The sequence below is a fragment of the Gouania willdenowi genome, unplaced genomic scaffold, assembly GCF_900634775.1.
Source record: "Gouania willdenowi unplaced genomic scaffold, fGouWil2.1 scaffold_434_arrow_ctg1, whole genome shotgun sequence".
Taxonomy (NCBI): Eukaryota; Metazoa; Chordata; class Actinopteri; order Blenniiformes; family Gobiesocidae; genus Gouania; species Gouania willdenowi.
Genome location: NW_021145195.1, coordinates 275954 through 292770, shown reverse-complemented (window position 1 = coordinate 292770; position 16817 = coordinate 275954). Strand labels below are relative to the sequence as shown.

At 35.7% G+C, this 16817-nt stretch overlaps 1 protein-coding gene across 1 annotated transcript; it reads left to right on the top strand.

Annotated features, from left to right (window-relative positions):
- The first annotated feature begins 2328 nt into the window (after positions 1-2328).
- Positions 2329-5328, top strand: LOC114460384 (uncharacterized). The gene is made up of 2 exons (XM_028442339.1): positions 2329-2559; positions 4458-5328. Exons 1-2 carry the CDS (start codon positions 2531-2533, stop codon positions 5143-5145), a joined length of 717 nt encoding a protein of 238 aa, XP_028298140.1. The 5' UTR covers positions 2329-2530; the 3' UTR covers positions 5146-5328.
- Positions 5329-16817: the final 11489 nt, after the last annotated feature.

The window sequence follows — 16817 nt, the reverse complement described above, 5'->3', positions numbered from 1 at the left end:
CAAAGGTGAAATAGTTACATTTCTATTGAACAAATATTTATACAATACTTTTTTCCTATCTTTTTCTTATTAGTGTTCATCACATGTACAAATAAATCAATTTCACTGATAATTTACTATATACAGTACGTGTCATAGTCATTCCTATGCATAGGACCACAGGTTAGACACACACACACACATTTAGCTCACTTTCCTCAAATTTTTCAATTTTGCTTTCATTTGAGACAAATTCATGTAATACTGCAAGTTCTATATCATTGGTAAAAATGTGTAAACATGAAAAATCAATCTAAATGTTAAATCCAAATGTTAAATCTAAATGTTAAATCGGTCGCTACCCCGTGTGAAATGTGGGTTTTAGATTCAGATTTAACATTAGGATTTAATATTTACATTCAGATTTAATATTTACATTTAGATTAGTTTTCATCAGTACACTTTTTTAATAATGATATAGAACATGCTGTTTTTCATGAATTTGTCTCAAAAAAAAGAAAAAAATTGCTAAATGTGAGGGAAGTCAGCTAAATGTTCAAAATATGTTTTTTATGAAAAAGTGATCGAGTCTTTACATTCGGCACCCCATACCTAACTGGGGTGAATAGTTGGATGTGTGGAGTGCACACACTGCACATGAGGCTCACACACACACGCACGCACGCACGCACACACACACACACACACACACACACACACACACACACACACACACACACACACACACACACACACACACACACACACACACACACACACACACACACACACACACACACACACACACACACACACACACACACACACACACACACACAGTTTATTGTAATATGAAAGATTTGTAAATGACCCTTTGGGTGAATCGCACCATTTCTGTCATTTGTCTTGAATTTTGCAAAGTAAAGTTAATTAAAATAACCTGCTGTGTCCTTAAGCTGCTGTGTGTCATTATTCCTTACTGACAATATTTGTCAAGTAGTTAGGATTGGCACATCTGATGGAGCTTTTATGTTCACTGATTCTCTTGACAATAAACCAACAATCATTCTGTGTACAAGCAGTCAGATAGTGGGGAAGGCTTGATTGGGAACAGACCACACCTTGAAAATTTCCAAATCTTGAAAAAGTCCATATTTTGTAAACGAGGTCTTAAATGATGTATGTTAATTTTCCGCTTCCTTTGTCACTCCCTTTTTATTTATTTAGTTAGTTAAACAAACTAACTTAAAAAAATAAAACATCTGAAAAACTCAAATCAAATAAAAACAAATTACATTTCAAAAAGTATAATGACCCTGACACACACTCATTCACTCCATTGTATAAACTACATTTGTTCTGGCTTGTTTATGGGTTCTGGGACTGTTTACACACTTCTTAAAGAGACAACGTTCTGAATGTGGTTTAGCAACACGACAGTATTAAATCACACATTTCAGCCTCAATGAAGGAAAAAATCAAAAGTGACACAAAATGTTGATATTGTGCTGCTAGTGATTAATAAAAGGCTCTTTGTGACATTTTTATCCACTGACTTTCACCAATTATTGTTTCTCTTGTAAAACTATATTGAAAAATAAACTTAAAAAAAGTTTATATCGCCTATCACAATTTTGAGGAAAAATATAGAGATATGAATATTGGTCTATGTCACCCAGACCTAATGTAAACAAAGCAGTAATGTTTTATCTTGTAAAACATGTAATTGTCCAAACTGTGAGAAATGAGGGGTCCGAAACACGGCTTAAAGTAGGATTTTATTAACATGAGTGTTACCTAAAAAATAAATAAATAAATAAAAAAATCACTGATATGCTGCCTTGTTATGTAGCAAGTGTTGCTAATGCTACACTTCTTTAGTTAAACTAAGTAAAAAGGCTGTGTCACTAAAAATAACTTGTCGACATTTTTGTTTGATGTAAATTGTACATAGAACCAGTTTGATAAATTGCTTACATGATTTTTTATTATCTTGTATCCAAATTTTCCATTTAGGGCAATATTTTAAGTTGGTGAAATGGTTTGTTTTATTGATAAATAACTTTAAAATAATCTAAATGATCTGAATGGAGAAAAAAAAAAAAAATGATTGCGATTTTATAAAGAAAAAATTGTGATTTTTATTTATTTTTTTCCCTTATTGCCACCCCTCCAAAAAAATGTTTTTCTTTGTAAAATCGCAATAACTGTTTTTTTTGTTTGTATGTTTGTTTCTTTGTTTGTTTAAAATAAATTATTTGTCATTTTGTTTCCTGAAATGTTTTGTTTTGCTTTAAACGCAATTGTTGAGCTGAAAAAACTGTGGTGACCAATCAGATGAGAGGTTGGGTTGCCTGGGGAACAAGCCTAACTGTCCATTACTAACAGTCCACTTTTATTGTCAGTTGCTCATCATCTCTGTGAGTAACAGCACCATTTTTGTGGAGCTCTTCAAACAAATTTTCTTCAACTGTGTTGATCAGACGACATCTTGTGGTGAAACCACATTTCTACCAGTGGAAACAGGAAACTGGACGAACTGGATGAAAAAATGACGGCCCAGCAGCATCAGCTTGAAAGGTAAGACATTTTTTTATGAATTCGTTTTTTTTATTTATATTTTTTTTTTGGGAGGGGCTCAAGTCAAATATTTAGAGCTATTTCCTTCATAATTTTGTAAATATTTATTTCGAAAATGGTCCTGCCTCACTTCCAAATGTTTTGTAGTAGTTTTATGTCAATCAGAAAGACTCCACATGTTGGAGAAATAATGAAAACGTATGGTTTATACCAGTGTTTCTCAAATGGGGGGTACGTGTACCCCTAGGGGGAGGCAATGGCACTACAGGGAGTACTTGAGAGAGATAGAGTAAAATTAACAATAGAAAGCTTTGAAAAATGGGGTTTTATGAGGTTTATTTCTTGTTAAAAATGATCATACTAAATTTTACCGGAAACTGACAAAACGACATTAAAAACACACAAAATATGAGAAAAATATACAAAAGGACAAACAAACACACACACACTAAGAGAGAAAATGACTTACTATTACCAGCTAACACACAAAACAACAACAAATACACCAGTGTTTGAAATAACGGCGTTTAAAATAACGGCGTTTGTTTTTCAGTAACAGGGTAATCTAACTAATACACTTTTTACGCCATTACAACTCCGTTAATGTTAATGAACATTAAACGCGGTGAGTTACATGTATTGATTGAATAAACTGTGATCAGAAAGCTCCCCTGGCTTCATATGCAGCTATAGTGAGGAGGTGGGTTAAAAACAAGGTGAGCGATTATGATTGGCTAAGACGGCGTCATGTTTCATGGTAGCCAATCAGAGACAGTGTTTTTACACATGTGGCAGCACACACACAACCACTACAGATTTGATGAAGAAGCAGAGATGGCGATCGTGGAGCATTCCGATGAAAAGTTGTTATTTTTAAGGTGGCGATACAAATACTACTTTAATTTAATTGTGGTCAAAGGCAAGAACGTGCATGTGAAGTGTACTTTATATCCAGGAGTGAAGACTTTGTCCACATCCGTTGTAAGTAACTAGAATTTAATGAAGCACCTCACAATGACACACGATTTTTTTTTTTTTTTTTTTAAGTATCGCAAATACTTACTTTCCTTGTTAATGAGTTACTTTTATTATAGAGTAATTAAGTTACTAACTCATTTACTTTTTGGATCAAGTAGTGAGTACCTATAACTAATATTAATAGTTATAATTACTATATAATATTACTTTTTTAAAGTAACGTTACCAACACTGAAAGACACACAAAATAAGAGAAAAATATAGTGAATAATAAAAAAGAACAGACAAACAACAACAAAATAGACACTAAAAACACACAAAATGATGTTAGAAATGATATTGATTAGTTATTAATATTAATATTATTATTTTCAGTTCATGTTCTAATCATTAGAACATGAACTGAAAATACAAGGGTCAGTCTTGGTCCCACGTGATGAAGGAGATGATCGTAAATGGTAAAATCTATAGAAATAAATCTATTCAGGAGGCACTAAATACTGTTTCATTCTATTTATTTACAAAATGAGATTCTTTCAAATGTGTGTTATCACTCATTATTTCCATCATTGTGCTTTATAGTTGTTTTTTCACAGACTTCTGAATAAAATATTGTAGTCGGATAAAAGGGAGTACTTGGATTCAGAAATAAGAGAAAAGGGGTACTTGAGTCAAAAAAGTTTGAGAACCACTGGTTTATACTGTATGAAGTAATGACTTGTAGCCATTGGAGAGAAAAAGAATCTCAGAGCTGACTTTTAATTAGAATTTTCAATCTGAAGTGAGGCTTAACTCGTAACTGGAACTACACACTTCCAGCTAATATGATGATAAAACATGGACAGGCTAAACGACAATGATGAGTACTTTTTTGTATTTATTTTCATGAATCCTAACCTGATTCCATGTCTATGTTACAGATCACAGAGAAAGGACAAAGTGTGGATAATCGGCTCCAGTTACATCCGGCGGGGCGAGGAGGCTGCACTAAAGTTTTTTGGAGACAATTTGGGACTGGACGCCAACGTGCACTGGTTTGGAAAAGGAGGGATGAGGTGGGAAGGAGTTCTGCCTTGTTTTTATGGTCAGCTTTCCACCCAGGGACCCCCTGACATCCTCCTGGTTCACGCCGGAGGAAACAACCTGGGCATAAACAGTGCAAATAGTCTGGCCTACACTATTAAAGAGGACTTTACCAAATTGCACATTAAATTCCCTGCAATGAAGATCATCTTCTCCTCCATTAATGAACGCAGATCCTGGAGGTACGGGAAGCTGTCCCAGATCATCAGGGACAGAAAAACCATCAATCATTTTGTCAAGAGGGCGTCTGTCTGTTTCAAAGGAGACGTTGTTGAACATCCTCTCCTGCGATTCTACAAACGATCACTGTTTATTCCAGACGGAGTTCATTTCTCTGATGAGGGAAACCACTTATTCTTGACAAGCATCCGCTCCACCCTCCAGAACTTTCTAAAGGAGTCAAAAATACCAACAAGGACCATCTCTGGGGCAACGATGCCAATAAGGACATTCTCAGTGACAAAAAGCAGTACAGCAACCGTCTCTGGACATAAAAAGAACATTACACCAATCAGCTGGCCTTGAGGAGGAGGAGGAGGGGCTGGTTGTGGTCACCTGGTGGTACCCCCCACCCCTTTTCTACAATACTGCTTATCTACTGCCCACCCAAATCTATGAGGTGCCAAGTGTAAAAATGACCCATTATTGTTTATCTTGTAGAACTATTGAAAAAAAAAATAATAATAATGGAATTTATATCACCGATTGCCATATTGAGGAAAAAAATAGAGAGATGAATATTGGTCCATATCACACAGGCCTAATGTAACCAAAGCAGTAACATTTTATCTTGTAAAGAATATGATTGTCTAAACTGTGTGAAATGAGGCGTTCAAACACTGCTTAGTGTAGGATTTTATTAATATGATTGTGTTACCTCAATAACAAATATAAATCACTAGACTGATGTGCTGTATGTTATGTAGCAAGTGTTGCTAATGCTAATGTTACACCACTTTAGTTAAACAAAGTAAAAAGACTGGGACTAAAATAACTTGTCTTGTAATTACCTTGTCCTAAATTATCTTTTATTCCTATTTTTCATTTCGGGCGATGATTTTAAGAAGGTTTTATTAAAATAACTTTAAAATAGTCTAAATGATTTGAGTGAAAAAAATCGTGATAAAATCGCGAGCGTGATTTCACAAAGAAAAAATCGTGATATGATATTTTTCCCATATCGCCCACCCCTATGTTAAATCTAAATGTTTAAATCTAAATCTAAATGTTATATATCATATCTAAATGCTTAATCTTATATCTAAATATTAAATCTAAATTTAAATGTTGAACTTAAATATTTCGCACATATGCTAATTTACCCCACCCCTTGTAACCTCAACCATTACACAAGCAGAGAGACACACAGCCGCTCCCACACACCCTTTCACCAATGCCTGTCTGGGTGATATGCACTCGATCTCCACCGCCGGGAGAGAACCAGCCATACATATCACCCAGGCAGGCATCGGTGAAGAGGCGGGTGGGAGCGGCTGTGTGTGTTTCTGCTTGTGTATTGGTTGAGGTTCCAAGGGGTGGGGTCAATTAGCAAATGTGTGAAACATTTAGGTTAAGGTTAGAGTAGTAGTTAGAGCGGGCGGTGTTCAGGGCAGTTTTGTATAGTTGAAGGTGATCGGAGTAGGCTTGGAGATGGACTGTTAAACCTTTTTTTTATGTGGAGACGTTCAAGTTGGCGTTTGTGGGTTTTTAGTTTTCTGAGGTTGGGGGTGTACCAGGGGGCGGTGTGTGTAAATGAGACTAATTTGGTTTTGGAGGGGGCAAGTTGGTCAAGGCAGGAGGAGAGGCAATTATTGTAATGATTAACAAGGTCCGTGGGGTCGTCAGAGAGCGGGGGGGGGGGGGGGGCAGACAGAAGGTTAAGAAGAGAAGTGGAAAAATCATGAGAGATGGATTTCAGGTTTCTAAAACAAATGGTTTGCTTGTCGTTGGGGTGGATGGTGGGGAGGGGGAGGGGGAGGTCCATGGTGATAGCCAGATGATCGGAGATGCAGAGATCAGTACTGGAAAGTTACTGGATGGTGAGACCGGTGGAGCAGACTAAATCTAGGGTGTGGCTATGGGTGTGTAAGGGGAAGTTGACTTGCTGAGTGAAGTTGTGGCAGTCCAGTAGAGCAAGGGATTCAGAATGACTGAAAGGATGTTGTGGATATGGTGCTGATGTTGAGGGCTTTTTTATGGACTGAGGCTACGCCACCGCCCCGGCCAGTGAGACGGGGCTGTTCAATGTGAGTGTAACCAGGGGGAGTGGCTTGGTTTAGTGAGAAATAGTCCAGAGGTTTATGCCAGGTTTCAGTGATGCAGAGGAAGTCCAGGTTATTGTCTGTTATGAATTCATGTAGGATAAGTGCTTTATTGTTCAGTGAACGGGTGTTAAGGAGAGCCAGTTTCAGTATTTTCAGCGTTGAGGGTGGCTGTGAGGAACGAGGGAGTGGACGGAGGATGGGATTGGGCCGTTTTATGCGTTTAGTGTCATTTTTGTAGGGTTTAGGGGGCCTGGCTGTGATTATGGACTGAACGGAAAAGGTGTGAGCAGAGGAACGTAGTAATGGGTGGAGCCTGTAGGGGGAGCTGTGGCAGGAAGAGGCGCTTTGGTGGGGCAAAGTAGAGTAAGGTGAAGGAGACGGTGTGTGTTTTGTAAATAGTCAGTCATGTGGGAAATGCTGGACGTTGTGCTGAAGATTGGCTGTTAAAATACTACTGACCAGTTAGTTCGATTTAACATATACTATTTACATTTAGATTTAATATTTAGATTTAATGTTTAAATTTAGATTTAATATTTACATTTAGATTTAATATTTAAATTTAGATTTAATATTTAGATTGAGATTTAATATTTAGATTTAATATTTAGATTTAAATTTAATATTTAGATTTAATATTTGAATTTAGATTTAATATTTAAATGTAGATTTAATATTTAAATGTAGATTTAATATTTAAATGTAGATTTAATATTTAAATGTAGATTTAATATTTAGATTTAATATTCAGATTTAATATTTAAATTTAGATTTAATATTTAGATTGAGATTTAATATTTAGATTTAAATTTAATATTTAGATTTAATATTTAAATTTAGATTTAATATTCAGATTTAATATTTAGATGTAATATTTAATATTTAGATTTAAATTTAATATTTAAATTTAGATTTAATATTTAGATTTAATGTTTAAATTTAGATTTAATATTTAGATTGAAATTTAATATTTAGATTTAATATTTAAATTTAGATTTAATATTTAGATTGAGATTTAATATTTAGATTTAATATTTAAATTTAATATTTAAATTTAGATTTAATATTTAGATTTAAATTTAATATTTAAATTTAGATTTAATATTTAGATTTAAATTTAATATTTAAATTTAGATTTAGAATTAATATTTAGATTTAACATTTAGATATAAGATTTTGCGAGTCAACTAATCCCTATGTTCACTAACCCAACCAGTTGAAGCGGATGGCTGCCACCTCTGAACCTGGTTCCGCTGGAGATTTCTTCCTATAAAAAAAGGGAGTTTTTTCTTCCCACTGTCGCTAAATGCTTGTTCATGTGGATCTTGTTGGGTTCTTTCTTCTTTTTTACGATGGACTTTATATTTTAATCGGCGCGTTGAGATGACTTTGTTGTATTTTGCGCTATATAAATAAAGTTAAAGTTAAGGTTGAGTTGAATTGAATTTAGATATAGATTTAACAATTAGATATAACATATACCATTTAGATTTAATGCTTTTTTTTTTTACCTCTAAGTGGTTAAATGTAGGAACGTGCTAAATATGAGAAAAGTGAGATAAATAATGAAAATGTGTTCGCTACAACTTTTATACTACATTTTTACACTTGGTACCCCCATACAAATCTACATAACTTTCATCCCTGAGATACAAGACCTCCTTTCCATCTTTTGCTCAACATCTGCACAGAGGGAACTAAACAGATGGATGACTCTGATGATGAAATCTCTGAGAAAACTTTATTTACATCTCCTTCATTCTCATTCTTGTGTAAAAAGTTGATTTTCTAATTAGAATTGCTGTTAATAAATATTGTGTAATAAATACAGTGTGTCTTGCTGGTTTTTTTCAGGTTAGTTTTATCTTTTCAATGAATCTTCTATACCCCTTCACCACTTTTGTTACTGCAATCATTTTAAAAGGTTGTAAATCTAGTGCATGTAAACTTTAGCTTGAATCAGGGTTGGAGTCAATTACATTTTAAAAATACAATTACGCATTCAATTATCAATGTTCAATTACAACGCAATTATGATTACGTTGATGGGCATTTTTTCCAATTACAATTAAAAATAGAAGCATATTTTCCACTGAAATTCAATTACATTTATGTTCTGAATTACTAAAGTTAAATTACAATTAATCACAATTACTGAGTCTTTAATAAATAACCCCATAAAACTTCAGTTTTCTGTAACAATCAGTTATGATACCAGGTTGGTTTTGACCCATGTCTTAAGTCAGCTGTAGAATACAGTAAAAAATATTATCTTTTATCTAATTTTCTGTCTCAATACTTGGTTACCTTGTTAGGCTTTGTTATTCATGAAAATATTAGCCTTAATATTTTTGGTGTGGGCGTCTGAACATTTTTTGTGTCAGTATATAGCCCTAGATTTTCTTTTTCTTTTAATGGTAAAATGATCCTTAAGAGGACAAGTTATGATATGAAACCTATTTTAATCATTTTAACTACATATGTGTAAGCCACAGAACTGTAAAAAGCTTCCCCAGTTTTGCATTTAGTTAAATTGTAAATTTTTATACGCCAATTTTATTTTAATTACAATATTACAACTTTAACAGAGATTGCCCTATCAGAAGATTGTTTAATAATGGCTTTACAGATGATTATCTAAATCCAATCCATATGTGGATTTAAAATGAAGGCGATTTCTAATCACCAAGCTTTTCTGCAGAGTTTAACGCAATAACTATGTTATGTCAAAATACAATTATATTTCCAAAAGTCAACATGGGTGTAAGCGTTGGAGGCTTGTGGTGAAGGCAGGAGGCAGAGTCAGTCTTCTCATTTAACCCTTTTATTTTCCAGTGAACCACAAAGTGCTGGTGCAGAAGTGCCAAAACCGTGCTGGTCAATGCAGAAAAAACTAGAGATACAAAAAATACAAAAATAACACAAAACTAATGTAGAATTGGACAAACTATCAAAAAGTAACCCCAAACTTAGGTAAACTTGAATAGCAAAAAATGAGGCATTGAACAGGCCTCTGCTATGATGTCCTGGAGCATGCTGTTCACTCCAGGCCCAACTGCCTTCTAGAGGATCTTCAGCCATCCCCTATATACTGCAAGCTCCTCCTACAAGACAAACCAAATGTTAGTCAGTTACAAAAATATCTAACACTTAATAATTATCTTATTTTGAAATGATGCTAATATCAACAATATGTACACATATAACCCCTGCAGGCATTTTTGGATTAAAGCTATGAATTTATTTTAAGGCTTCCACTAAGCATAAACATGATATGGTATGATCCAAGTTACCCATCTCTACTTCAATCATGGAACCCTCCCACTCACGTTTGGTCAGCAGCAGCAGGAGCTACACACACAACAGGTAACACAGAGGTTAAGTGCACAGATAACAAATTGTAACTGTCCCAATAAAACTCTTTAAACTACACAATGACTATTATTTTTAAGTGTAGTAGAGTTTATCTCCTGAGTTCTGTACACCCATGTATTGTAATTAAAACACCTGGTAGTTTATCTTGTTAGCAGCTATGTTGCTGATGCTAAGTGCCCCTTTGCACTCATTGACAGGGAAGAAAAAGTTCAAAAAGCAAGTATGGCAACACAGACTCAACTCATTAAAAAGAACACCATTCTATCTGCCGGCATTATGTTAAAAATAATAGAAATGTCTTTAGTTGTGAGTAGAAGCTGAGTGCAGCATACATCACCCTAGTCTTGGGTTAGCCCCATGACAATGGGTACTACATTATTACCTATAAAATTATTAAAAACTGAAAAAAAGAAAGCTTTGAAATTGTTTTGGAGGACAATATTTTTTACATGGCCTATTTATATTGATCATATTTATTTATATCAAAGAACATATAGAATAGATGGTCATTTGTCCTGATCGATTTGGTTTCTTCTTATGCAGGTCGGTCCACATTGTATCAAAACACATTTTCTGAGCTCAGTAAGATGTGTGCTTAGACTGCCACCATGTGGTAAGAAAGGAGAAAGCAGCTTTGTAAGTGTTTTTTTTTTTGTCATTTAGTTATTCTCCAAAATAAGAAAATAAGAAAAATTATCTTGTTTTGGGGTAAAAAAAAGTCTTATTTCAAGTGAAATTATCTGCCAGTGCAGTAAGACTTTTGCACTTACCAAGATTTCTTAAAACAAGAAAAAAGTTCAAAAAGCTGAAAATCTTGTTTTAAGCCTTGTACACTAGTTTTAAGTATTTATATTAAGATTTTATATCCTATTTTGAGCAAATCTATTCTTGATTAAAGTAAATATTGCTTGTTAGGATTTAGGCAGAGACCAAAATGTGCTCATTTCTAGTGCACCACACATCTTAAAATAAGCTTAAATTTCTTGCGTAGATAGAGATACTAGATTTGAGATAGTCTTGCTTTAAGCATCAACAATACATTTACAAAAGGAGACAGTGCAGTAATAGCCTTTTTATTCATCAAAAAATCTTTTCAGCCATTGCACATTGACAGTATGTTTCTTAATAGGGTTTTCTAACCAACAAAGCATTAGATGGTGATTAAGATGAGTTTGAAATGCCAAATAATTGCAAAATGCACACCTCTCTTAAACAATATTCCTCAAGTCCTTTTAACAAAGATGAGAGTGTAAAGAATGCTCTTCCAAAACAATGAAGAAAATGCAATAACCAAATGCATTTCAGAACATACTTGTAAAAGTGAGTGTCCTACCCAACAAAAGCTGCAAACTCTGTCATCGCCTTTTTATAGGCAGGGGTTGCATCATTGTCCGTGATGGGATCTTGAAGCACCTCTGTTTGCAGGGCTCGCAACAAGGATGCAATGCATTTGGGGTATGCCATGTGAAAAACGTAGTAATAAGCCATAATGTAAACAATGGCTTCCTGGAGCTTGGATTTTGGAAAAGATGAGATGGGAGTTGAGCCAGCACATATGAAGCAGCCATCCTCATCAACGAGCAGGACTGGTGTGCAGAGAGGTCGCTTCTGAAGAAACATTCCTGGTTCCTGTAATGGCTGAAAGGAAAAAAACAAAATATTATATTGTTGAATAACAATGGCTCTCAAACCTTTCGCATCAAATACAACCTAAGAGTAATTTGGATTGTGCTTTGCACATTATTGTTCTCCATTCACTCCAAACACAGTAATGGTAGGCTATATGTAGTCACAGTTTCCCCTGGGGTAGACTGACAGATGACACTGCACACATCTACGTTAACGGTCCATCCATTCATTCACTTACACACAGATTCATCTTGGCCTACAGCACACGTTTTTTTAGTGGAAGAGGAAACCGGAGTACCCGGCGGAATACTTTGCAGACACGGTGAGAAGATGCAAACTCGACACAGAAAGACCCCTCCAGCCTGGAATTGAACCCAGCACCTTCTAGCTGTAAAGCTTGAGTGCTAACCTCTGGACGACCATGTACCATGCAATAAAAATCCAAAAACATGCATGTTTTTGGATTGTGGGAGGAAGCTGGAGTACCCGGAGGAAACCCACGCAGCACGGGGAGAACATGCAAACTACACACAGAAAGGACCCAAGTCCACCCCAGGGCTTGAACCCAGGATCTTCTTGCTGTGAGGCAGACGTGCTAACCACTAAGCCACCGTGCGCCCGATAAAATAAAATTAAAAAGTATCTCAAACACACAATGTGATGGAATAAACTTTTTAAAAATTCCAAGCATTCTATCATTTTGTTCTAGTGTTTTCTTTACTACTACATCTTTGTTTTTGTGTGTATTTTTTAGTCTTATAACTTGTTGGACATTGAAGCAAAACATAAAAAAGGTATAAATTATGATCAAACTTAAGCATAAAACACACGTGAATCATAAAACTTAGTTACTAATTTGTTCAAGAAATGTCTTTGGAGTCATTAATATCAACTTTTAGCCTCAAACAGGTGAAATAAACTATTTACATTTGAATGTCCCCATTTTGGACTAAAAAATCCAAGTAAAGTGCGAGTAACCGTAATAATAATAATAATAATAATAATAATAATAATAATAATAAATCCTTACGGGAACAATAGGGCCAAAAACCCCACCTCATTTATTTATGAAGATTTATGTATAAACTAATAATGATTTGTCATTACTATTTACTTTTAATTTAGTGTAAGTTCATTTATTGGTTGATAAAAACATTTAATTATAAAATTACATCAAGAAACAAAACAATAAAAGAAGAGGAAAATAACTATCAATAATTGTTTACAGTAATTCAAAGAGATACAATCAGTGTTATGATGGATGGTGAGAGAAGACATAATGTGTAATGTTGATGAACAAGTTCAGATTAACTATGACTGGGCCCGCGGATCATCTCAGTGCAGAATAGCACGTACCACGTTCCTGAGAATTCAGTCAAATGACTCAGTTCCACCGAATAAAACAAATCAAATTGTGCAACATTGAATTGCCTTTAAAACGATATGTCACACAACTATTTCCCCATAAAGTTGGAAATTTACAGAAATAGAGGTGGGCCCCTGGGCTCCATTTAAAAAAAAAAAAACAAAAAAACAAAGTGAGTAGCGTTTTGAGTTCGGTAGTCCGGCCTAATAAAGTTTTGTAACCAGTGGATGGAGGTAATGCACCTTAATCAGATAAAGTTCAGTGATAGCCTAATCATTGTCTCTGGTCCAAGAGATGAACTTGGATGAAATAGAGTTCCATGCTTGAACAGTCGCTGGTCGAGCCTTGTTAAGACGTGCAGTCGTATGTTCGAGGTTGATAATATTGATCAGGCTTTGAGACCAAAATTATTTCATGCACATACCTGGAGTAAACCTATGTTTTAATATAGTTTTTTTTTTGCAGAGGTAAAACCTGCAAACACCAACTTGAGCTTAATTTGTGTTAAAGTTACATCAGAATGATAATTAAGAAGACAAAATGTGGGATTAAAAATGTAAAAAAATGCTCAGTACGTCTGCTAACAGAGTTTACATGAGACCAGAATTCAGAAATGATCTGACAATCCCAAAACATGTGTAAGAACATCCCAAGTCACGCAGTTCCACATATATGGCAGTTTTTTGTAGATTGTAATTTCATTTGGAATCTCTTATAGGGTGTAATGTAAGCTCTATGTATGGCATTGAAGTGAATTAGTTAGTGCGCTAGATTTTTGGAAGTTGAAGTGAGGTTGCACCAGATCTTCCTCCAATCTAAACTGCCCAGTTCCTTATTCCACACGGATTCAGTTGGTAGAACTTTAGCGCTATGCTCTATCAGTTCATGGTATATTAAAGAAACAGAGGGTCTATCCAGTAACTTAGAGATCAATTTTAGCATGGGATGTGCCTAAAGGGGAGAGTTCCAGGGAACTCCATAAGCTTTTAGGGCTGATCTTAGCTGAAAATAAACAAAGTAAGTGAAAGCAGTAAGTGAGAAATGTGTTCTTAAGTCCTGTATCGGTCAAAGACCATGAATGTTGTAAATAACAGAGTGTTGTATTAATTTTTTAAAGATGTCAGTAGTTTGGCCTGAACCTCTGTGAAGTTATTTTTTTGTAAAGTCTCTATTGATTGTATTTTGTTTTCAAAATTTGTTATTTGTCGAACTCTTGTCTTTGCTAGAGTTGAAGACAATGAGATACAGAAACACGGATAAAACACTTTGTGGCCTCCCATAATATCTGTGGGTTAGAGCACTCTTGTGCATTAATGTCCAAAAACTCTTTTAATTGGGTTTTAAGTGAAATGATAAATCCTGAGTTAATTAGTAAGGACGTATTTAGTCGCCACCTTGGTGCTTTTATTTTAATATTGGGTAAATCAATGTTGCACAGTAGTGCAGAGTGATCAGACAGTAGTCTCGGTAAAATAGTGATGAATATATTTGTGTTAATTTGTATTATTCTGTAATTAAAGCTGGGCTGAGAAAAATATAATCTATACGGGAGAATGTCTTGTGTCTAGCAGAGAAAAATGTATAATCTCTTGCATTAGCATTTTGTATATGCCAAAGATCATGCAAAGCAAGATCTTTAATAAGTGTATTCAGCAGGTTAGATGATAGATTGGCAGTAGCATCTGAATTTGATCTATCAAGAAATGGATTAAGGACTGCATTCAAATCGCCCCCCACTACAAGGGAACAATCATTTTGTTCTAATAGTGTGTTTCCAATGAAAATAAAAAGGTCTCTATCAGGCTCATTTGGACAATATATGGATGTAAAAGCTAATTTATGATTAAGAATGTTAACACGGGCAAAAGCAAGTCTTCCTTTCCCATCATTTCCAGTGACGTGTCTTTCTATGGTGTAAGTACTCAAGAACACGAGTTTTTCACATTAAGTGATAATATATTTAATACACGAGTACACAAATTATTCAGCTACCAAGATGTATTAGTGCTAACGTAAGATGAAGCATAACTGCGTAATCGCCCTGCCAAATGCTGTTTATTTGTCCAAATACTGCTGCATTATAGAGTAAAAATATGTCTGTAAAGAGGAGGGGGTGGGGAAAACTATATACAAAAACTAACAGACCATACAAAAAAAAAAAACTGTTGGTCTGCAAGAACATAAACTCAACAAATTGTGCCAGATAGCCACACAGTCATTTAAACACAAAAAATAAATACATTCGACAATACTAGAACCAGCAAAGTCAATCTGGATTGTACGTTAATGCTAACCCATCAATAGAGCCTGTTTAGAAGAACAGAAGTACTGGACTGGCAAATATATATTTAATATTGCCAATTAAATAATACATTTTCCAATGTTACCCGCTCACCAAAAAAATAAAAATAAAAAATTTCTTAAACACTAACTGCTTAAACTTTAAGAACTTATTTATGTCAGGTAAGGTTCGAAGACTCATCCGTCCATGTCCGTCAGGTTACCCTCTCTGTCATCCTGGAGATCAGCGTGGGCCACTGTTAATAGGCCTGGGATTGTTACCATGGCGACCGCTTCACTCTCGCACTCCGCTGCAACAGGGGCTCTCCGTTGGAGAGAGTTGAGGAAGTCTTCAGCCATTTGGGGAGAGTCGAACATCCTCTTCTCACCTTTGTACTGAAGTTTAATCCATGCAGGATAAACGAGGAACGGCTTCAGACCCATTTCTTTAGCCTTCTTCAGGACAGAGCTGCAGCTCTTCCTCCTGGCTGTCGTTGCTGGGCTAAAGTCGGGGAAAAACAGAAGAGTAGCGGAGCCAGCGGTTGTTTTCGGGGTGGCTCCGTTGAATTTATACTTCACTGGGAAGACATTCCGTGCGCCGTTAAGGATTGCCGCTCTGTCCTGCCAACGGAGCAGTCTGAAGATGAGAGTTTGTGGTTTGTTGGAATTAGCCTGGCCTCCGTCATATACCTGATGCGCCCGTTCAATATCGATGTCACGGCCATCCAACGAAGGGATCCATTTATTTTTCAGGTAGCCAACTGCATCAGAACTCTCCACTGATTCTGGTAAGCCAACCAGCCTTATGTTATTCCTTCTCCCCCTGTCCTCCAGGTCCGTCAACTTTGTGGTAAGGAGGTCAAGCTGCAACTTTAGCTCGCTTAGCGAACGCCTATATTCCCATGCAGCGGCCTGCACAGCATCCATTTGGTCCTGGGTCCTCTTAGCAGACTTGCTCACTTTATCGAGTTCATTGGTAAAGCCATTCACGGCTTCAGCAGTCTTTTGTATTTCTGTTCGCATGTCATGTAAAGCTGGTACCAGGATCGAATCCACAGCATCCCTAATGGCGGAGGCAACAGCTGAATCCAGTACACCGCGTTGATCTTCAAGCGCTAGCTTAATGCCGTTAGCAATGGCTGCATCCAGTTCTTCCTTCGAGATGGCAGATTCTTTAGTTTTTCTTTATAGGAAACTGTTCAGCCTCCCTTTTCCAAGCGTCTTTGGTTGAGGAAGTACTCATGATGAGATGGACGTTGAAGTATTTGTTGTATAATATCGGA